General features: G+C 38.2%; 1 protein-coding gene across 6 annotated transcripts in view; it reads left to right on the plus strand.

The window, feature by feature from the left end:
- The window catches only part of sbno2a (strawberry notch homolog 2a), a 31,671-nt gene extending 8,553 nt beyond the window's left edge, over positions 1 to 23,118 (plus strand). For 4 of the 6 annotated variants that reach the window (XM_043233449.1, XM_043233450.1, XM_043233451.1 and 1 more), the window contains 27 exons: positions 746 to 820; positions 916 to 1,036; positions 2,149 to 2,309; positions 3,171 to 3,304; positions 3,394 to 3,484; positions 4,492 to 4,635; positions 4,884 to 5,001; positions 5,862 to 5,967; positions 6,055 to 6,208; positions 6,292 to 6,468; positions 7,521 to 7,618; positions 7,772 to 7,854; positions 7,943 to 8,125; positions 8,806 to 8,927; positions 10,026 to 10,157; positions 10,240 to 10,375; positions 10,452 to 10,564; positions 11,198 to 11,269; positions 11,609 to 11,717; positions 12,555 to 12,626; positions 12,925 to 13,068; positions 13,205 to 13,299; positions 14,114 to 14,206; positions 14,421 to 14,552; positions 14,886 to 14,962; positions 17,367 to 17,560; positions 18,797 to 23,118. In XM_043233449.1, coding sequence (XP_043089384.1) covers positions 746 to 820; positions 916 to 1,036; positions 2,149 to 2,309; positions 3,171 to 3,304; positions 3,394 to 3,484; positions 4,492 to 4,635; positions 4,884 to 5,001; positions 5,862 to 5,967; positions 6,055 to 6,208; positions 6,292 to 6,468; positions 7,521 to 7,618; positions 7,772 to 7,854; positions 7,943 to 8,125; positions 8,806 to 8,927; positions 10,026 to 10,157; positions 10,240 to 10,375; positions 10,452 to 10,564; positions 11,198 to 11,269; positions 11,609 to 11,717; positions 12,555 to 12,626; positions 12,925 to 13,068; positions 13,205 to 13,299; positions 14,114 to 14,206; positions 14,421 to 14,552; positions 14,886 to 14,962; positions 17,367 to 17,560; positions 18,797 to 19,998 — 4,338 coding nt within the window. In that variant the 3' untranslated portion in view covers positions 19,999 to 23,118. The remainder of the gene's footprint in view (positions 1 to 745; positions 821 to 915; positions 1,037 to 2,148; positions 2,310 to 3,170; positions 3,305 to 3,393; positions 3,485 to 4,491; positions 4,636 to 4,883; positions 5,002 to 5,861; positions 5,968 to 6,054; positions 6,209 to 6,291; positions 6,469 to 7,520; positions 7,619 to 7,771; positions 7,855 to 7,942; positions 8,126 to 8,805; positions 8,928 to 10,025; positions 10,158 to 10,239; positions 10,376 to 10,451; positions 10,565 to 11,197; positions 11,270 to 11,608; positions 11,718 to 12,554; positions 12,627 to 12,924; positions 13,069 to 13,204; positions 13,300 to 14,113; positions 14,207 to 14,420; positions 14,553 to 14,885; positions 14,963 to 17,366; positions 17,561 to 18,796) is intronic. The other 2 variants (XM_043233452.1, XM_043233453.1) reach the window with 2 other exon arrangements.
- The last annotated feature ends 774 nt before the right edge of the window (positions 23,119 to 23,892 follow it).

A 23,892-nucleotide genomic window follows, 5' to 3' on the forward strand; every position in this document is an offset into this window, starting at 1 on the left:
TGAGATCACCTGTGTGTGTCATACGCGACTGGAAAGCATCCTTGCTCGAGATTAAAACGCATCCAGCCCTTGCAATCACTTCTCAGTGTGGGAAAAGAAAAAATATACTGCACGCTTTGAGTTACAAAAGATATAGTGCACTCTCAAAGGAGACGTGGTGCAAACTTAAGAGGACAATATGAGTCTGTGGCAGAATAATACAAAGCAATTTCATAGTCTTTTGTCATTTTTATAATGCTGAACTGGAAGATCCATCCGGTATCTGCCAATGGGTTTTGAAGTTTACTGTGTAATTGTAAACTTAAGGTATAATTACTGCGTGAATAATCTTTCAAAATAGCAAGATATCATTGTTCCAAACTTCATTTCTTAACCTTCAGGTCAGTTTGTTACAGCGCCAAGAGCTTTTTCTGTGCAAGCTCCTTTAGAGGTGCATTAACGCGTTTAATCACTAAACGTGGGCACGTGGCTTTGCTTAAGCTTCTTTTCTGCTGATATTTTGAAATTGCTAAGGGGTTTTTGATGCCTTATTTAACATCCCAACTCAAACACGTGCATCAAAACTAATACATGTACACACGTTTTAATGTCACCGTTAGGGAAACGCCTGTAAATGCAAACTAAAGCTCAATTCTTGTAAAGTATGCATCCAATAATTAATCATTTTCATTGTATAGTACAGTCTTAATATTCATGTATGAAATGCATATCTTAACGAATAAATCTCTGTATCTGCGTTCTTCAGCAATCCCTGAGCATTTTTCAGAGTAGGTTGGATGATGTTAGTACTATCCTGTCTGCATCCGTTGCAGGATTTAAGGTAGAACGTCTCCTTTTCTCTCTTAATTCTCTGTCCTCTGTTTCACCACATTTCATCATCTTTTGTTTTCTCCTCATTCATTGCTTCATTTCCAGGCCGCTGCTCCTCCACTGCCACCACCACCACCACCGCAGGAGGAAGAGGAGGAGGCAGATGAGGAAGAGACGGAGGAGCTGGGGCACGCGGACACATACGCCGAATATAAGCCATCCAAATGTAAATAGACATCCTGTGTTATACTAACCTACAGCTCATGACTGGGCAATATGAGGCGAATATGTACATTATTTCACGTTTAGAACACGTTGCACCTTACAAGTGCTTAAAAAGTCTTGATTTAATTTTTTTTTTAAATTTTGAAATATTTTAAATAGTACGTTGTAATATTTTAAAGGTTGTAAATATTTAAAAAGTTGTCATTTTAAGAGGAAACAATACCCTCAGTATTATTCCCTCTTAAAATGATAATTAGAACTTTTTAAATATTTACAACCTTTAAAATATTATAACGTACCATTTAAAAAATATATTAAAATATTTCAACAGTAATTGATACATTTTGATGTGATTATTAAACTTCAAAAGCAACAATTTAATTAAACTGCTCTAAGTTGGTGCTGTTTCATTTTCTACAGGGCTCAAAATCAATTAACTATGCATTTATGCCAAACAATTGCTTATGATGCACTGTTAATAGATCATTTATAGTCTTTACAGTGTGGATTGTTGTAGATGCTTGACAGAGTCCATATTTTATCTTTTAGAATGAGCAAATTCAAAATACAAGTCTGGTTTATTTTGGACTTGAATTTAATGTAAAAAAAAAAAATAAAAAAGTGTGTGTGTATATGTGTGTGTGTGTGTGTGTGTATGTATGTGTGTGTGTATATATATATATATATATATATATATATATATATATATATATATATATATATATATATATATATATATATATATATTAAACATTATATATATACATAAAAATAATATATATATATATATATATATATATATATATATATATATATATATATATATATATATAGATATATATATATATATATATATATATATATATAGATATATATATAGATATATATATAGATATATATATAGATATGTATATATATGAGAGAGAGAGAGAGAGTTTGGTTTTCATCCCTTCATAGTAAAAAGTCTGACATATAGTATTAATCTTATTTGCATTGGTCTTAAAGCATTTAAATGTAATAAAAAGTCATGCTGCCTCCTCATACAGCACAAAGTCGATTTAACAGTATGTGGTGTTTCCGTGGCAAGTAAACTCTCTGGTGGCTTGTGTGCAGCTACTATAGGAATCTCTCATCCTGATATCGTGGTGGAGACCAACACACTGTCCAGCGTTCCTCCTCCAGACATCACCTACACACTGTCCATTCCAGACTGCAGCATTAGCTCCGGCCTGCTGTCTGCCCTGCAGCTGGAGGCCATCATCTACGCCTGCCAGGTACTCCTACGCTCTCCGCTCTTCTCTTTTCTTCTCCCAGATGAGTTTAATGTGAATGAATTACGGCCGGGCGGTACAGCATAAATATGCATGTCTTTTTTTTGACTGGTCGACTTGAAAATATAGCTGCAACATGACTCACGCAGCTTTTACTTTATTAACCTTTTAGTTAAAGATGATTCTGTTCTGAGTCCACCACGCGCGATGTAAACGTTAAAGGTGGTGTATCTAGATTTGTAGAAGTGTGTAAGCTGTAGTGTATGTGTGGAGTATTTTAGAGGTTTTCTTTCGGCCCCTCCTCCTTAGACGTGACGCACGCACAGGTTGCCAGATTGATAACACAAAAAAGAACAAGCACACATGATGGCCAATGAAATTAAATATGCTGTATTTTCCGCCAACTGGCAACCCTTCCTGGAACGCACATTTCAAAGGAGAATAACTGACTGTAGCGTTGTTTTTAAGTATGCTAACACGTTTAACATACACGTTTTTTAAATATTTGCAAACATATCGTGGCTTTTTTTATGCTTTAGTAGAACTTGCATAGAGCACCTTTAAACAAGTCATTTGAAAAGATGCATGAACTACAACTACATCTTGTACAAACTTGTCTTATACTTATTGCTTTCAGAAAATGTTTTTTTTTTTTTAAATAGCTGGAGTGCATGCTGCAAAAATGTAATATCAGACATGTAGTCATAGTTACAGTTTTTATTCTGCATTTTAAAAACACTTTTCTCTTACCAAATTCTAACATCTGGTAACATTTCCATTCTTTGATCTGTAAAAAGATAAAATGCAAAACATTAAATTGTAGTTAATCAATTAAATATGTAAAATGTGCTTTGTGCTCTTCAGCAACACGAGGTGATTCTTCAGAACGGTCAGCGAGCAGGGTTTCTGATTGGAGACGGAGCCGGCGTCGGGAAAGGACGCACCGTAGCGGGAATCATACTGGAGAATTTCTTAAAGGGACGGAAGAGAGCGCTCTGGTAAACGCCTGAAATGCGTCTCTGACGCTCGTGTTCTGTCGAGCTCAATCGACTGCTGATCTGACCGAGGGATGTCTGCTTTGTTTTAGGTTCAGTGTGTCAAATGACCTGAAGTACGATGCTGAGAGAGATCTCAAAGACATAGACGCTCCCAACATCCCTGTGTTTGCTTTAAATAAGGTTTGAGACCTTGAGTGACTGACCTGTCACTGCTTTTTTCATCTGTATCGTACGGTCTAAATAGGCTTTGTAAATTGATAAAAAACTAATTAAATCGCAAAATTTATATAAATAATTAAGAATTAAAAATAACCCAAATTTTACGCATGTTAAAGATACTTTATTTTATTTTATTATTATTAAGGGTTTTGTTTGTTTTTAATTTATTTTATATATAATATTATAGTGTGTGTGTGTGTGTGTGTGTATATATATATATATATATATATATATATATATATATATATATATATATATATATATATATGTATGTGTGTAAAAAATATATAAGAAATATGAAAAATAAATTTTATATATATATATATTTATTTTTCATATTTCTTAAATACTTAAATATTATTTTTGTTTCTTAATTATATTTATTTTTTTATATATTATACAGAGTATTTCATATATTATTTAATCTTTATTGCACTTAGTTGCTAATGCAACATCTGTCATTTTTGTTTATTCACCTACTTATTTTTGTTTCAGGTTTATTCTAGTCTGACACTTATTTTTAAGTGTTAGTTTTGGTTTCATGTAACAGCACTGCCTTGATCCTACAAATGTTTAAATTGACTTAAAATCCAAAAAAAAGAAATTGTGTGCCTTCAGCTGACAAAAATGTTTGTGACGCCATTAGACAGTAACCATAAATGTGTTAAAAATGAAAATACTTTTGCAAATCTTAAAGCTTCTCATGAGAACATCACAATCACGAGAACCACTTATGCATCTTACCTTTATAAAACTGTTTTGTTTTCAGCCGAATGCTTTAGCGTATGCTACGTGCACAGTTTTCATTTTACTAAAAATACAGCTGAAACTTTTCTCTTTGCGTGAATTATAAAATGGACTGCGTAACATTATAGTGAATGTCTTCTTACTGGTTGGTTGAAACTGATGCTTTAGTTCAGCCGTGTTAATTATTTCCTGACGGCTCACTGAATGTGTGTGTCTTGCAGATTAAATACGGAGATACGGCTACCTCAGAGGGCGTTTTATTCGCCACATACTCGGCACTGATTGGAGAGAGCCAGGCCGGCGGCCAGCACCGCACCAGACTCAAACAGATCCTGGACTGGTGCAAACCCAACTTTGACGGAGTCGTATCCTTCATTTTCCATGCAGGCATCTTTTAGAAAGCAATGACTTATCATAGGTGCAATTATAAGGTTGCTTGTTTTTTGTACCTTTAAAACTTGTGCGTAACGCAATATGCAAATGATCTCTGTTCTGATTGGCTAACCTCTGTGTAGTGCACACCGTTATTCATCAGAGCTCCTAGAGTTGATAATTAATATGAATGAGCAAAAGTATTGTGATGGTGCTGTTGACCCTTGACCTTTAACCTTAGATTGTGTTTGACGAGTGCCATAAGGCTAAAAATGCGACCTCCACTAAGATGGGTAAAGCTGTTCTGGACTTGCAAAGCAAACTGCCCCGGGCGAGAGTGGTGTATGCTAGTGCCACAGGTGTGTGTTTTTTTTTTTTTAAACAGTATCTTCTGTTGACCAAGGCTGCATTTATTTAATCCAAAATGCAGCAATATTGTGGAATATTTCTCTTATATCTCTTCAATGTCACATGATCCTTCAGAAATCATTCTAATATGATGATTTCCGGCTCAGGAATCATTTCTGATTATAATCAGTGATGAAAACAGTGCTGAATATTTTTTATTTTTTGTTTCCCGGGTTCTTTGAGAAATAGAAAGAACAAAAGAGCAGCATTTATTTGAAATAGAATTTAATGTTATAAATGGCTTTACTGCTTTGATCAATGTAAGGCATCCTTGCTGAATAAAAGGGTTCATTTAATAAATCTTAAAGCATTTTATATTCAGCTTTGGAATAAATTATTCTAAATAATTGACATTAATTTAAAATATATTCACACAGGAAAAAAAATGTACGTTGTGTTTCATAGTATAATTTTTAGTTGTTTTGTATCAAATAAATACAGCGCATTTATTTTTTTCAGTTTCCATTTTAAATATATATATATATATATATATATATATGGAGACATGTCTATATACGTTTTTATAAATTTTATTAACTAGATATTTTTGTATATTTTTAAATTTAATTAAAATTGAAAAAAAAGTTGCCTTGACAACTAGCTGAAATAATATAACTATTAATAAATCTTATCAGTTTTCTTTTTAACTTTTAACTTTAACTTTTTAAAGTTCTTTTTGATTTGAATTATTGGTTATTTTCCAAAGAAAAATCTTAAACTGGTTCGTTACGGTTTCTTGCGTTCAGCACTCTTGATCTTTGTGCATCTCTAAGGCATGATTTTTCTACCTTTTATCATTCTCGTTCTCCAGGTGCTTCTGAGCCAAAGAATATGATATACATGAGCCGGCTGGGGATCTGGGGGCAGGGAACGCCGTTCAAGACGTTTGATGACTTCCTGCATGCGATTGAGAAGAGGTCAGAGTTCATGCTCGGGGTCACAGTGGTCAGTTTAATCTGGTGAAAATCGCCACGTTCTCTCATAAACATGTACCCGCGTTCCAGGGGTGTTGGTGCGATGGAGATCGTGGCGATGGATATGAAAGTGAGCGGCATGTACATCGCACGGCAGCTGAGCTTTTCCGGCGTGTCCTTCCGCATCGAGGAGATTACGCTGGACCAAGAGTTCAAACTGGTCTACAACAAAGCAGCTAGACTGGTGAGAGAAACACCTGTTCTGTGTCCAAGCGCTTTGTCCAGGATAGTGTATGAAGCAGCAGTTAAGTGTCTCTTCCTCTGCAGTGGGCCGAGGCTCTCGATCTGTTCACCAGAGCTGCCGACACGCTGGGTCTGGCCTCCCGTAAGTCTCTGTGGGGTCAGTTCTGGTCGGCACACCAGAGGTTTTTCAAGTACCTTTGCATCGCTGCTAAAGTCCGCCGTCTCGTCGAACTCGCTCATACTGAGATGCAGCACGGCAAGGTGAGTCACTGATTCAAATTTGTTGCTTTTGCTTTTGCACAACAGGCTTTACTGGGTTTTAGATATATTTATGGGATACAGATAAGGATTAGTCATTTTATAGCTGTACTAAAAAAATGTGCATTATACATACGTGTATGTATATATATATATATATGTGTGTGTGTATATATATATATATATATATATATATATATATATATATATATATATATATATATATATATATACACTCATATATATATACACACTCATATATATATACACACTCATATATATATATATATATATACATATATATATTTATACATGCATACATATATATATATATATATATATATATATATACATATATGATTTGAATTAATAAATTATATATTTACATATATTATTAATCAATTATATATATTTATATATTATTTATTGATATTTATATATATATATATATCTAAAAACATATTTTTCTTTGTATGTATTTGTATTTATATTTATTTACACACACACACACACACACACACACACACACACACACACACACACACACACACACACATATATATATATATATATATATATATATATATATATATATATATATATATATACATTCTGTTTTTTCTTTTGATAGTTATATATAAAATATAACTTATTTTTAACATTTAGTAATAAAAATGTATTATAAAATAATAAATATAATTTTTTTAATAGTCACTTTAATATTTAATAATAATAATAATTTATTATTAATATTATTGTTGTTGCCATTTTAGAGCCTCATCAGTATGTAACACAATTTCTGGCCAAACAAATAAGCATAGCAAGGTTTTTTTTTTTTAAATGGAATTAACCTTACATTTCTTATAGTTTCTTGTTTATCGTATTATTTGTGTTATTTATTGGGTTTTCGCCTTCAAGCTAACCTTGCTGCTGACATGGCATGCGTGCCTTCCCAGAAATGACAGAAGACTGGCTGGTTATCTTCGTTCTGGGAACCCTGTGTTAAGTGTTTTCCCTGATTGCTCCGCCCCCTCTCTCTGTGTCATCTCAAACAGTGCATCGTGATCGGCCTGCAGTCCACCGGTGAGGCTCGTACTCGAGAAGTCCTGGACGAGAACGACGGACACCTGGACCGATTCGTCTCCGCTGCTGAGTGAGTTTCCTCATCGCCCCACCAATTTACCAGCAGACCAATCAGAATCGAGCGTTCCTTATCCTAATAATCAGTTTAAAAAGGGCAAGCTTCTCTGATCGTGCGTCAGTGTTGGCATCGTGTATTGAGATTTGTGGGTTTTGTGTCCTCTAGGGGTGTTTTCCAGTCATTGGTTCAGAAACACTTCCCAACGCAAAAACCCAAAAGAGAGAAAAGCGCCGCAAGCAAGAGGAAACGTGAGTCACATGGTCTTATGCTGTGTCGCGCGTTATTGTCTCTTGTGGGTTTTGGTGCATCACGAATCTTTTCCGAAACCTTCTGAAGGAAAACCCAGAGGCCGGCCTTCGAAATTTCCAAAGCACTGCGTGGAAGTGGGCGGGGTTATTAAAATCAGCGACGACTCGGACTCAGACTCGGATGAGATGGACAGCGACTCAAACTCCTCCCCTGATTCACTACAGGACAACGACGACGTGATTTTCGTAAACCATATCAACGGACCTGCTGGTAGGTTGACTGAAACACAAGAAGAATATACTCACACTGGGCGATATGGCCAAAAAATGATCATACTTTCTATTTTATTTTTCGGTCAGTATTGATAAGTATCACGATAAATGTCACGATTTTACTTTTAAGTTTAAATCCAGATTTTTGCTTCAGTGTGAAAGTTGGAAAAACCCCCCCAAAAAATATATAAATATAATATAATATATAAATATAAATATATATAAATAATTATATATAGGTGTATATATAAATATATATAAATAATTATATATATATATATATATATATATATATTTATTTATAATTATTATATATAATATATATTTATATATATATATATATATATATATATATATATATATATATATATATATATATATATATATATATATATATATATATATATATATAAAATTTATAAAATATTAGAATAATATTTCTTTACTCCTCCTCCATAACATTTAATACACGTCTACATGAATAATATAATAAAATTCACTACCGACATTTCGATTTTGATACAATACCATGTTGTCCACTTATGAAATCACACAATTACATCAGGCCTAATTTCAGTCTAGACGTGCAAACCACACAGGAGTGATTGAGGTTTATTTCACAATCTGGTGAAGTCATTCTGTGTGTGTGTGTGTGTGTGTGTGTGTGTGTGTGTTCAGCTAAACTAGAAGAGCTGAAGCAGAGGCTGCTGGGTAAAATAGCAGAGCTGGGGAAGGTGCTGCCGCTCAACACTCTTGACGAGCTGATCGACCGGTTCGGAGGACCAGAGAAGGTGTCTGAGGTGAGGGGTCACTGTGATGTGTGAACACTAAATATAGACAAACACTGTCGTTTATTTTCATATTGCTGACTAACGTTTAGTCTCAGCCTCAGACGCCGTGTCCAAAGCATTCAAAGATGCTCTGATGGAAATTTCTCACAAAAAATGGCTATCTTTCTCAATCTATCGAGCTCAAATATGACACTTCTGTTTTTTTACTAGTTTTCAGTGTTACTACTGGTCACTAAAACTATTGAAAATATTTTTAACTGAAATAAAGTTAAAATACACACAAAAATATAGTATGTGTATCAAGTAAAATAAATGTTAGACAGAAATATCGACAAATATATAACGAAATAAATATTACCTTGAAATTAGAGATTGCTGGGAATTACCTGAAATAATAAAAGTGAAAGTACTACAGTTACCAAAACAAAAACTGAAATAAATAAAAAATTCAAGCTAATTATAAAAGTGAAATCTTGCCCGGGGAACTACCTGGATTAAAATAAGGTGAGTGTAGGTTCTAAAATGAATGAATATAAATGAAAGCTAAATAGAAATTGAGAATTGCAATAAAAATGTGAAGTCAACGTAATTAGCGAAAATAATGAAATAAACATAAATCAAGGGTTGCTATGGTAACCACCTGAAATAAAGGTTGAAGTAGAGGTCTGGGCGGGACAGACTTTATTTTCATTGTTTGTTTGTTCGCTCGCTCTTCCTAACCCGACCGTTCCCGCTAAATTTAGGCCTGAAATCTCACGTTTAAATTTCTGCAACTAAAATAAAGAGACAAATGAATGTGTAGCCTGCACACCGTTTTATTTCATTTGTTTCGGTCGGGAGTTCATGCATTTGCTCACAGCAAAATAATTTACTAATTTCGTATCTCAAGTTTAATATTTTGCACGGCAGGAAAATAAAGTGTCAGGGAGAAAATAAAAAAATCTGCAAAATTTGTATTTTATTCGTCTCGTCATGATACAGTTAGTTAGGTTGCATTCGTCTTGTCGACATTAAATTAACAGCTAGCTGTGACGCAGGTGATCCTTGTTATGTTATGCCAAACAAGTTTAATGCTGTGTGTGTGTGTGTGTGTGTGTGTGTGTGTAGATGACGGGCCGTAAGGGACGTGTAGTGCGGCGTCCCGATGGCAGCGTTCGCTACGAGACCCGAGCAGAACAAGGCCTGACCATCGACCACGTCAACGTCCGAGAGAAAGAGCGCTTCATGACCGGAGAGAAGGTGACGGCCCCCTGACCCACGAGCCCAGACCCCAGAGCCTCTCTGACCGCTTGCACTAACGCTCCGTCTCTTCCCCTCTCAGCTGATAGCCATCATCTCGGAAGCGGCGAGCTCGGGCATCTCTCTGCAGGCGGACAAGCGCGTGCAGAACCGCCGGAGACGAGTTCACATGACCCTAGAGCTGCCGTGGAGCGCCGACCGCGCCATCCAGCAGTTCGGTGGGTGTCCGCCTGTCTGGGTGCGTGTGAGGGGCGTCCTGGGGCTGGCTAATACTGTGGCTGTGTGTCTTATCAGGTCGAACGCATCGCTCAAATCAGGTCACGGCTCCGGAGTATATCTTCCTCATCTCTGAGCTGGCTGGAGAGAGACGCTTCGCCTCTATCGTTGCCAAGAGATTGGAGAGCCTGGTAAAGTCTCGCTGCGGTCTCGGATGTTACGAGCGTTGCACACAGTGATACATGTTATGATCACATTTTTTTTCGTGGCGTACTAAAAAGCAATCCCACAATTCGTAGCTTAACACTTTAACGCTTTCCTGACGAACACAAGCTCTTAATATGGAGAACTTGAATAACTTATTTTTTTCCTAACAGTTATGAAGAGACATTTACCAGATTCTTAAATATTTCTGCTTAAAGCTATTTAGTTAATGAGGGAATATTAAATTAATGGCCTGTTTACTGTATAACCCCCCAAAAAACCCTGTAATAATCAGAAAAATGGTTGTTCTGCATAATGAGGTAATTAAAACAAGCCTGAAATATGGTGTTTTGTAATTTTTTTAATGTCTTTGAAACATGCAGCGCACATCTTTATCTCATTAAATCATCTTTTTTTTAATCGCATTAAGCACATTTAATATACTGCTGTGTTTTGCGAGGTTTTGGACCAATAAGATTTCAAAGATAAGATTTTCAGTCAAAGCTGAACAACATTATTGCAATTTAAGCTTTTGTAGCCATTCTAAAGCTCTGTGAGAATGTTGTCAGATGTAGTTTATGGAAATGCACGCGCATTTAAATGTGTGTTGTGTTTTTTAAGGTGCGCTAACACACGGAGACAGACGTGCCACTGAATCCAGAGACCTGAGCCAGTACAACTTTGAGAACAAAGTAGGAGCATATTCTCCTTTATCAGCCAAAATACAATAGGCTATTCTTTCTTCAACCATCTGGCTATATTAAGCTGCTGTTTTTAGCATTATATATTTACTATTATAGTGTTGTTTTCAGTTTTCACTTTAATTTTAATGTTTTTATTTTTAGTTATAAGTTTGTATTTTATTCATTAATATTATTATTATGATATTATTATTTATTATTTCTTAGATTTTATATTCTTATAATTATTTTAGAACTCAAATGCATTCATTTATTTTTTTAGTTTTTCATTCATTTAATAATTGTATTTCCATTACTAATTTAAGCCGAACTGCCCTCTGTCTGTCTTAGTATGGGACTAAAGCGCTGGATAAGATCACTAAAGCCATCCTCGGGCACATCGACAACAAAGTCCCTCCACCGAAGGGCTATCCAGGAGGAGACATCATATTCTTCAGAGGTAATGTCATTATTTAAAAAAAGTAATAAATTGTATTATATATATATATATATATATATATATATATATATATATATATATATATATATATTATATATATATTTATTTATTTATTTATATATTTATTTATTTATTTATTTATATATATATATATATTTATTTATTTATTTATATATATATATTTATTTATATTTTTATATATATATATATATTTATTTATATTTTTATATATATATATATATTTATATATATATATATATATATATATATATATATATATATATATATATATATATATATATATATATATATATATATTTATTATTATTATTTATTTATTTATTTTACATATATTCACATAGGTAACAGCTGTTTTAAATTACAATACTATTTCACAATTTATGTATATATATATATATATATATATATTTATATATATATATATATATATATATATATATATATATATATATATATATATATATATATATATATATATATATATATTTATTTATATATATATTTATTTTATTTATTTATTTTACATATATTCACATAGGTAACAGCTGTTTTAAATTGCAATACTATTTCACAATTTATGTATATATATATATATATATATATATATATATATATATATATATATATATATATATATATATATGTGTGTGTATGCATGCATGTATAATAAATATATAGAATAGTGTCATTTCTACAAAAATACTATACTCCAATAATGGTGCTGTAATAAATTCATAAAGTCTACAAACTGTGCAGAAGAACACGACCCTGTAACGTTTGTGAATACTGATTTAACGCCGTTCACATGTGTTTCAGATATGAAGAAAGGCATGATTGATGTAGGAATCTTCTGCAAGGAGCCGCGTTTGGGTCTGAATACAGAGAAAGGTGAATGTCATAACAATAACAAGAGGATCTGATAATAAATGCTGATTTACTGCTCATCTGTGTTTAATCCTATGATTAATGCAGCCATACCTTTTAATTGATTATCTCTATGCCTGTTAGCGAGCATTTCGATATTGAAGATCATGCAGAAAATGCACTGGCAACATTGTTGGATAATGCACGTTTGTTCTGGTTTCGTGTTGCTGATGTGACGTCTGTTAGTGACCGCTACATGCATGAAGTGAGTTAAATGCATCCGACCAAGTGGCTGATTGCCTTTCTCTGTCCTGTCCCCCAGACTGCACCATCACTAAGTTTCTGAACCGTATTTTGGGTTTGGAGGTCCATCAGCAGAACTCTCTGTTCCAGTACTTCACCGATAACTTTGACTACCTGATCAACAAGGACAAAAAAGAGGGAAAATATGACATGGGAATATTGGGTGAGGAATATGAATGTGCATTTACATTTGAAAAGCGCTTTTAATGCATGCTTGTTATATTTGTGCTGCTCTTGTATGTTTTCGCAGCAGTATATATGACGTGTCTGACATTAGTGTTGTCAAACTCTGTGTTCAGATCTGGCTCCTGGTAACGATGAGATTCACGAGGAAACGCAGGAGAAGTTTTTAACTCCAGGAAACCCTCAGGAGGGCCAGGTCATCCTTTATAAGGTACACGTGAGGAAAGGATGCGTTAAATTCATCAAAAGAGACCCTGAAGACGTTTCTGCTTTACAGAAGATTTCGGTTCCAAATAAATGCTGCTCCTTTGAACTTTTTATACATAAAGGATACATGAAAAATAAAATGCGTCACAGTTTCCAGTTGTTAAAAAAAAAAAAAAGATAATAATCAGATTTTTTCTTGAGCAGCTGTTCAGAATATTAGATTGATTTCTAAAGCATCAAGTGTAATGATGTTGAAAATTCACAGTTGATCAGATATTAACATAGCTATTTTAAATGCTAATTTTACTGATTTTTAAATGCAGCCTTGGTGAGCAGAAGAGATGTTTAAAAAAATCTGACATTAATATATATGTTAGGTTTTTAATTTTATGTAATATGTATATTAGCGATTTAAGTGATTGTATACAGTATAATTACCCAACGATATATTTGCAAAAGAAAGTAGAGAACACATAAATGTATTTATAATGTATGTGTGATATATGTGTATGTATACATGTACTGTATATGTATATATGTGTATGTATGTACAGTATATATATATATATATATAAATATGTGTGTGTGTGTGCTGTCAATTAATTGATTAATCGCATCCAAAATAAGTTATTACTCAACTATATAATTGCAAGAAAAAGTAACTAAATGTTTATTCCTAAAACTTTTCATGTTAATTTTGCCAGAAAAAGAAATATATATAATATATGTGTGTGTATAATTAGTATGTATGTATATATGTTTTAGTGATTTGTAGAGCGTTAGAAAGGCCCTGACGTTGTGTTTGTGTTTGTCCTCAGATCAGCGTGGATCGTGGGATGCCCTGGGAGGAGGCCTGCAGCAAAGCAGAGAAACTCGCTGGCAGCTACGAAGGCTTTTATCTCTCAAACAAGGTACACACACACACACATCCTCACACGCTGAAGTCTGTCTGTAACTCAGGACTCTAATGTTCATCATCCAAATGTCAAACTACCAGCCTTCTTTAAGATCGTGTGTGTGTGTGTGTGTGTGTGTGTGTGTGTGTGTGTGTGTGTGTGTGTGTGTGTGTGTGTGTGTGTGTGTGTGTGTGTGTGTGTGTGTGTGTGTGTGTGTGTGTGTGTTCAGCTGCGCGGGGGTCAGCCGTGTGTCCTGCTTGCCGAACAGGGCCGGGGTCGTAATCTCATCCTCTATAAACCCAACATCGGTAAACAGGCCCATCCTGAGAACCTGGACAACCTGCTCCTGAGATACTACAAGGTACAGCGCACAAAACCCGTCAGCCTCCTTTAAACCTGTCCCTACAGCACACACACACAAATATAATGTTAAATCGTCATTCTTGCACAGTGACATCCAGTGGTACACAGCAGGAACAAACACACATGTATGTTTGAGTCTAAGAGTTCAGTGTCAGTGTTCAGTGTTTCATGTTTAGAGTAGTTGGGAGTTCTCTTCTGAGAAAATGAACACAGATTTCTGACTGCATCAATGTAGTATTGTAAACATTACAATCAACAATCACTTTTTTTTGCCACTTTTGATGGCTTTTTTGCTGCATGTTCTACAAGTGTTTTTCTTCCCGCTCTGAAGGTGACACCTGATGAAGCAAAGGATTTCTGGAAAAGTCAGTTTGACTTTTCTTTTACCAACTGCACACATGCCAACTGGTGAGTGACACTGTCTGTGTGTGAGGTGCGCGCGAGCGCGCGTGTGTGAGGTGCGCGCGTGAGGTGTGTGTGTTAGGGGCGTGCGTGAGGTGTGTGTGTTAGGGGCGTGCGTGAGGTGTGTGTGTTAGGGGCGTGCGTGAGGTGTGTGTGTTAGGGGCGTGCGTGAGGTGTGTGTGTTAGGGGCGTGAGTGAGGTGTGTGTTAGGGGCGTGCGTGAGGTGTGTGTGTTAGGGGCGTGAGTGCGTGAGGTGCGTGCGTGTGAGGTGTGTGTGGTAGGGGTGTGCGTGCGTGAGTGTGTGTGTGTGTGTGTTAGGGCGTGCGTGTGTGAGGTGTGTGTGTAGGGCGTATGTGCGTGCGTGAGTGTGAGTGTGTGTGTGTGTGTGAGGTGCGTGTGTGTGAGGTGCGTGAGGTGCATGCGTGTGTGAGGTGTGTGTGTGTGAGGTGTGTGCGTGAGGTGTGTGCGTGTGTGTGTGAGGTGTGTGTGTTAGGGGCGTGCGTGCGTGCGTGTGAGGTGCGTGCGTGTGAGGTGCGTGCGTGTGTGTGTGAGGGGTGTGTGTTAGGGGTGTGCGTGTGTGTGTGTGTGAGGGTGTGTGTTAGGCGTGCGTGTGTGTGTGAGTGTGTGTGTTAGGGGCGTGCGTGTGTGTGTGAGGGTGTGTGTGCGTGAGGTGCGTGTGTGTGTGTGAGGTGTGTGTGTGTGAGTGTGTGTGTGTGAGGGTGTGTGTGTGAGGTGCGTGTGTGTGAGGGTGTGTGTTAGGGGCGTGCGTGTGTGTGTGAGGTGTGTGTGTTAGGGCGTGTGTGTGTGTGTGCGTGAGGTGTGTGCGTGAGGTGTGTGTGTGTTAGGGGCGTGCGTGCGTGTGTGTGTGAGGTGTGTGTGTGAGGTGCGTGCGTGTGAGGTGCGTGCGTGTGAGGTGCGTGCGTGTGTGTGTGAGGGGTGTGTGTTAGGGGTGTGCGTGAGGTGTGTGTGTGTGAGGTGTGTGTGTGTGCGTGTGTGTGTGCGTGAGGGGCGGCGTGTGTGTGTGTGAGGTGTGTGTGTGAGGTGTGTGTGTTAGGGGCGTGCGTGTGTGTGTGAGGTGCGTGCGTGTGAGTGCGTGTGTGAGGTGTGTGTGCGTGTGTGTGTGTTAGGGGTGTGTGTGTGTGTGTGTGTGGGGTGTGTGTTAGGGGCGTGCGTGTGTGTGTGCGTGTGTGTGTTAGGGCGTGCGTGTGTGTGTTAGGGCGTGCGTGTGTGTGTGAGGCGTGTGTGTGAGGTGTGTGTGTGTGTGAGGTGTGTGTGAGGTGCGTGTGTGTGTGAGGGGTGTGTGTTAGGGCGTGTGTGTGAGGTGTGTGTGTTAGGGGCGTGCGTGTGTGTGTGAGGGGTGTGCGTGCGTGTGTGTGTGCGTGAGTGTGTGTTAGGGGCGTGTGTGTGTGTGAGGTGCGTGTGTGTGTGAGGGGTGTGTGTTAGGGGCGTGCGTGTGTGTGTGAGGGGTGTGCGTGTTAGGGGTGTGAGGTGCGTGTGTGAGGTGTGTGTGTTAGGGGCGTTATGTGTGCGTGTTAGGGGTGTGCGCGTGAGGTGAGTGTGCGTGAGTGTGTGTGTGTGTGTGTGTGTGTGTGTGTGTGAGGTGCGTGTGTGTGTGAGGGGCGTGCGTTAGGGGCGTGCGTGTGTGTGTGAGGGGTGTGCGTGTTAGGGGTGTGCGTGCGTGTGTGCGTGAGGTGTGTGCGTGAGGTGTGTGTGTGAGGTGCGTGCGTGTGTGAGGTGTGTGTGTTAGGGGCGTGTGTGAGGTGTGTTACAATATGCGTGTTTAAAAATGTGTCCACATTTACTATTGCGCTGCAAGGTTATGATGAAGAACTAAACCCTGTTTGCTTTCCAAATGCTTTTTTTTTTTTTTTTTTTTATGGATGATTTTTATAACATTGATTGCAACACAAAATTGTGTTTTTACTATTATTTTTCTGCTAATATAAATTCATGTTTGAATAAATATCGTTATTTTATCTTTAAATTTATAGCTAAGTGTAGTTTTTTGATATCATTTTTATTAATATAATTTGTAGTTCTATTTAAGCAATGTTTCCAAATACTTTTTAGTTTGTCATTTTCTCGTCTAGAACTTTTTGTCAGTCATCATAAATTTCTATGTAGTATTTTTAGATATTTTATTATATTTAAGCTTCATTTCAGATACTGAAAGCGCTTTTCAATAGTTTCAGTTCCACTGTAGATCCTCAGCTTCGCTTGGTGCGACACAAATCTGAGTTTATGAACCCAAACACAACACAAAATTCACATTCGCAAGTGTTTTTGCAAGTCCATCAGAAAACCCATGACACCCATTGAAACGATTAGATTATATAACAGAATTCCGCACAGCAACGTTAAATGTAAGTGCAGCTTTAAGTGTTGTGTGTGTGTGTGTGTTTGTTTGTAGTAGGAAGGGTAAGTGTAAGCTGATCGAGCAGGGCCAGGAGTGTTTTCTGGGGATGCGTCTCAGGCAGTATCACATGCTGTGCGGAGCGCTGCTGAGGGTCTGGAAACGAGTGTCTGACATCGTCTCGGACATCACCAACTCCAGCATCCTGCAGATCGTACGGCTCAAAACCAAACAGAACAGCAAACAAGTTGGTGAGTTGACGCGACGTTTCCTAATGAAATAATAATCATTGCAATGAACAGGACCGTCCGATAAATCCCCTGGAATATTAATGTTTATCCTGAAAACATTTCATTGTCATTTTCAATATCTTACACTGGTGACGAGCCTCCCCGATGCCGATTAACTGGTTATTTATCCTCAAAACATTATATTATAATTTGGCGTTTGCTATATCTTACATTGGTAGCAAGCATGCACAGTCTTCATAGTTGTGGTTGCCAAATGCCAAGATTTTAAACCCTCCCCCAATCAGTGCTTTTTTCATAAATTGGTACAACCTGGCAACCATGTGCATGCACTCTGTCTACATTATGGGGGAAAAAAAGTGGCTATGAGCAGAAAATATTGGCAGTTTTGGAGTTTATCCATCTCTGTTGAGTTTTTCTGCTCTTTGCTCGCTGTGTGTGAACCGGTTGACGTTATGAATGACTTTTTTTGAAAGTGCGGTAATTCAACGAGCAATAAATACCCCAGATTTATCTTCTAACTTGATCATCACAATTAGGAGTTAAGGCCAAGGACTATAATGATATAGTTTTAAAAAATCAAGTAGTATGATTAGTAATGATAATGGCAAGATGCCATTGAAATGGATTCCGATATTATTATGTTTTTTTAGCTGACGAACGGTAAAGACATTGACGGCCAATCAGAATCCAATTTTAAAGAGCTTGTGCATTTAAAGCGGCAGATGACACAAATACATAGCTATGTAGATAATATATAACATGCTTTTATTCCGTCCAACCAGAATTTAGCAATTCAGACACTTTTCAGTTTATTCTCTATATATATGAAAATGGTAATAAAAAGGGACAAGAACTCGAGTTCTTCGAGTGTTCATCTTGATAACGTCAGACAACTATGGTAGAAAGGTATGTAATGAATTCGGTTGAATAGCTGAAATTTAAGTATGCATTAGATAATGCCATTATAGCTCAAAAATGCTTAGTTTTGTTCTGTCTGTGGTATAAAAAAATGGTCACGTTAGAAAAAACACTTGTTCAGGTCTTTACTGGTAGTCCACTGTATAAAATATTCTTGTTAATAATATGTTATAATATTTTGCTATCCTTCCTCATTCACATGTCCTGCACCCTAGTAAAAAAAAAAAATCTAAAATGATATCTGAATAATTTTTGGTTTGACTGTATGTCTAATTTTCTCTCCTCAAGAAGGGAATAACAATGCTGTGTGTGTCTCAGGTATAAAAATCCCAGAGAACTGCGTGTCCCGTGTGCGCGCTGAGCTCTCTCGGATGGACGAGGAGGTGAAGAAAGCGCGACGGGAGAGAGAGCAGTTCGCCAACGACCAGCGTCTGCGCCAGGAGATGCTGGCCAAGATGATCAACGCCCGCAAGCTCATCGCAAACCCTCCCCACCCGCTTCAGAACCAACTCCACTACCCACGCTCCCTTCTTCCGGGGGTGGCCAAGCCGAGTAGCGAAGCCGTCAGCGAAGTCCTGGATCTGACCATCAGCCCCTGCCCGTCGCCGGACATCAAGACGCCCGACTTAAACGGCGTAACGCTAAACGGAGGCATGCTGAGCGGAAGAGGGCGGCCGTGCGCGACCGTCCCCGAGACGTTCGACCTGGAAGATTTGATTTCCCAGGAGCAGCAGAGACACAGGCAGGTGGCGCTAACCCCGAACGCGCGCATGCCGTCGCATGCCGCGTTGAACGTTTCCCAGCAGCACGTTCACACACTAAAGCAGAATCACTCGTCGTTTGGGGTGCTAACGCAGCAGCAGCAGCAGCAGCAGCAGCAGCAGAGCGGCTCGCGGGCGATCTTGGCGCAGATGCAGCGAGGTCAAGACAGGTCGCTAATGCTGCAGCTTTTCATGCAGATGCAGCAGCAAACCGGCGCGCCGGCTCAATCCTCGCGTGTTGCGCTGCACCCGAACGGCCAACGCGCGACGCACGCTTCGAACGCATACCTGCTGTCGAAACAGCACGCGCGGTCGCAACCTCTCCGGCCTCAGTCCTTGCAGTCACAATCCCTTCCGTCGCAACCCCAAGCCATGCAGTCGCACGCCACTCAGCCCGCTACAGAAAGAACGAACGACGAGTTCGATTTTGACGACTTGGACTTCGGTTACCCCTCCCCCGATTCCCAACTTCAGTACCCGTTCGCCTCGCAAACCCTGCCCTCCTCGACTCCGCCCCCTTCCCCTTACTCCTCCTCCTTATTCGCGTCAGCTCCTACAAACTCCTCCCTCTCGGACTCTAGCTCCTCCTCCTCACACTTCACGCCATCATCCTCTTCCTCCGAACAGACGCATCTGTTACCAAACGGCCACGGCAGTATGGACGCCCTGGAGACGCTGGATCACATGATCCACGGCCCGCCCTCGGATCACCGCCAGTCCGTCATCCAGTTCAAATCAATAGACTGGGATGCCACCTAGAGGCTCAAACAGTCAGTGAGTTCTTTCTAGCGCTGCCAAACTGTTAATCGCATCCAAAATGAAAGCTTTCGTTTACGTGAAATATGTGTGTACTGTGCGTATTATGACACACGCATGCAGCATACATTTTGAAAATATTTACACGCATACATTCATATAAATTATATCATATGTTTAATACAGTGTTTCCCAGTCCTATCCCCACCCACCGAATATTTAGCATGTCTTAGTTAACACACCGGATACAGATAACCAGCTAGTTAGATAAGAGTGTATGATTTATGTGATCCCTACCCAGTGTTCATTGCTTCCTACTCCTTGAACTGGGGAAATCCATTTTAAAGGGTTAGTTCACCCCAAAATGAAAATTCTGTCAATAATTACTCGTCCTCGTGTTTTTCCAAACTTGCAAGACCTTCGTTCGTCTTCAGAACACAAATTACGATATTATCGAGAGCCGCCTGAGCCTCCATAGACGGCAACACACCTGAAACGATCCAGATCCAGCAAATGCGTCAGCAAAACAGGATGTGACATCAGTGACTCGACTTCGGTTTTGCAACACTACAGAAATGCTTTCTCCATTCTTCCCCCTCCGAGTTGCATCTTCTGCCATTTTGGAGAGTATTGCAACGCAATGCACGGTTCAAGGCGTTCGTCGTAATCGGCCTCGTTTGCGTTTGCCGTTCGAAAAAAGCGTTCTCCTAGCGATTTCACATCCTGGTTTACCAATGCATGTACCATATAGTTGTGTTGCTGGGTCAGACGGCTTTCTGAAGAACGAACGAAGGTCTTACGGGTCTTGCGACAACCCCGGTGCGATTCATTCAATCATTGCGCACGTCGTACGTAATAAGAGACGCATGCGTAATGTGAAGGGGGCACGAGGGCTAGGACTGGGAAACCGGTTTAATGCATTAAACCTAATACAACCGCATACACGCATAATGAAAGCACGCAGCACACGCACATCATGTAAACGAAAACGTTCATTTCGTACGCGGTGGTTAATAGTCGGACAGCGCTAGTCCCCCCCCCCCAACCCCCAAGTCATTCTCAGTCCATAAGCTAAAGAGTTGCGTTCGGTTTTGTCGGCGTTCAATGAAGACGATGTTAAAAGTACACGGGCACTTGAAACCAGTTCGATTTTTGTTTGCCTTATTTAAAGCAATAGGGCTTTTCCACCCACCATTTCATCACAGCAGACATTGAGGTAAAAGATATGTTTATTTATTAAGATATTGGTGTATACTGTTTCCTGTCCTAGGGAGTTTATCTTTTTCGAATGAATGCCTTCTGTTAAATCAGTGCCTTTATCTCCTTCAGATGCAGTCTTGTGTGCATATATATATATATATATATATATATATATATATATATATATATATATATATATATATATATTCTAGATAGAGTAGTGCTATATTATTTATTTCCTCTGGCGTCAGTCTCTTCAGAGAAGGCTTTTGACCCGATCGCATGATTCTGAAACTGCTGTTTGACCCCATAACCCTGTGAATTTCTCATACTCTTTCTTCATTTCAATAATCCGAACACAGGGACAGATTCGTTCACCATATATATATATATATATATATATATATATATATATGTATACAGCGAAGACGCCGCTTTCGAGAGCAGATCACGTTCTGCAGAATACTTTCTCAGGTATCGTATAGACTCATCACTGTCCAAACGAAAGGTTACTTTAAGAAATACAACAGACCGCGGGCGAAACGTCGCGAGCTTTTGGGAATCGATAACCAAATTATTTATTAGCGGCGCTAATCGCGAACCACTGGACCTCACGTCGAGAGTGAGACTGAGCAATAAAAACCAAACGAATATTATTCAAATCAAATACTGCCCCACGAACAACTCGCGATTCTCTTTATATCTGTTCAGAAGTGATATTTTTGAATTGTGTTTGAAGAATATTATATTTGTTATGAGAACGAAACGGACTTGTTTGTTTGTGTGTGTGTGTGTATGAGGTCAATGTTTTTTCTTTCGGTCTTGTATTCTCGTGTAGTTGGAATGGAAGCAAATGTATTGGCGTCTTTGCTATTGCTATTCGTATTATTATCGTCATTGTTATTAATACTATTATTATTGTTGCTATTTATATCCAAGGGACATTATTTGTAGAGGTAGACTTTGTTATAATCACATGTAGAAGACGAAACACTTTTCCAATGCCTTGTCAGGGTTTAATTGATTTCTCCTGCTCCCAGAACACAGAATAAAAGCCTGCGACCTGCCACCAAATAAAACCTGCACTGCCCTGCGCCGCTGTCCGGCGTCCGCGTGTCACTTCTATTCCTCCGCTCGGAAAAAATGTCCGTTTTTTTCCGCTTTAGGGTCGGCCGACTAGATTCCCGTCGCACCAAAGTTTTCTGTGCAGTCTTCGCAGGCTCCGTGCGGTCGTGCTTAATCTCAGGAAAAGTCGAGGGAAAGAATGCGCCGTCGCAGAGAAAGACGCGTGATACTGACTACTGTATTCTACACGCCTGGCTGCCGTATTCTAGACTTGAAGCGTATGAGAGAAAATGCGAGTTTTAGGAATATCGCTCGAGTATTACTCCAAGTTCTCTGCTTTTGATATGACCGTTTTTTTTTTTATGCAAGCCGTTTCGAAACTGGATTGGTAACGGGGCGAAAAAAACGTTAGCGTTTCCCCGCGAGGCTGCGGTTGGCGCCCGGATTTCTTTTTTTTTGCGCGTAAAAACCGTTGTGTTCCTGCTCCTTTTGTCCTGACAACTTGCCAGAATTTACAGAAAGTACAAAGAAATCACAAATGAACACTTTAATAATAAAAAATGAAACATTTACGAGAACTGCTACTGATTGTATGTATTGTTGTTGTTGCTGTTGTTGATATTATTATTATTATTATTATTATTATTGTTATATTATTAATGTTTCCAGTTAGAATTCTGTTCAGCACTTTTACTTTGGGCTTCTTTGTTTTATCCCAATATTTAAGAGTTTAGATGGAACTGTAAATAGTGTAAACAAATGTGCCTTTTGACTCATTCTGAACGTTTTCTACATTTAACAGAAGGAATATATTGTACTGCAATATAATTTTTAACAAACAATAAAATTTTAAGAGTTTGTTCAAAATGTCCCTCACTTTTATTTCTAGAAGCATCTTTAGTAAGCAGGTCTCATACCGTCTAAAACCTCACTATTTTGTGTCTCAAAAATAATAATTTTTTTTTTCTTTAAGGGGAGAGACACTGCAGGCATGCACCGATCAAGTTTGAGATTTTAGGCTTTTTGGTTTTTCCTAAAGTGTTCGTTTCAGACTAGCGGAAGGAAAAAGTTAAAAGACACTTAAGTGTTTCTTCTATAGCACGTGAGCTAGATTTCATTTAAACTGCATATTTTAAGGCGGTTTTCTTTTTTTATCCCCGTGTCCTAATGGTTTTTAGAGAGGGAATGTTTCATGCATTTGCTTGTAATAATTTGCACTTATTTTATTTTATTTTTGTAGCATTTAACTCTAACATGTGATCACAAAAGCAGGGTTACTACAGAAATAGAGAATAAATAAGCTTTCCATTGATGTAGGTTTGTTAGGACAGAACAATATTTGGCTGAGGAACGCGAGGATGCAGAAAAATCTTGCATTTAAATTTATTTTAATTGCAATGTTATTAATATTTAAGTATAGCAAATGCATACTACTGATCAGGTTTTGAGAGACTATATTCACAGTAGGTAATTTATTAATTTTTTTTTATAATTTTGACCCATGCAATGCAGTTTTGGCTATTGCTACAAATATACCTGTGCCGCTTATGACTGCTTTTGGAGTCCAGGTCACATATGTCAAAAAAACCAGACGAATTTTGAGTTTTTGCACTAGAAATTTAAGCAACTTGT

Source organism: Puntigrus tetrazona, unplaced genomic scaffold (assembly GCF_018831695.1).
Source record: "Puntigrus tetrazona isolate hp1 unplaced genomic scaffold, ASM1883169v1 S000000837, whole genome shotgun sequence".
In the NCBI taxonomy this organism is placed as follows: domain Eukaryota; kingdom Metazoa; phylum Chordata; class Actinopteri; order Cypriniformes; family Cyprinidae; genus Puntigrus; species Puntigrus tetrazona.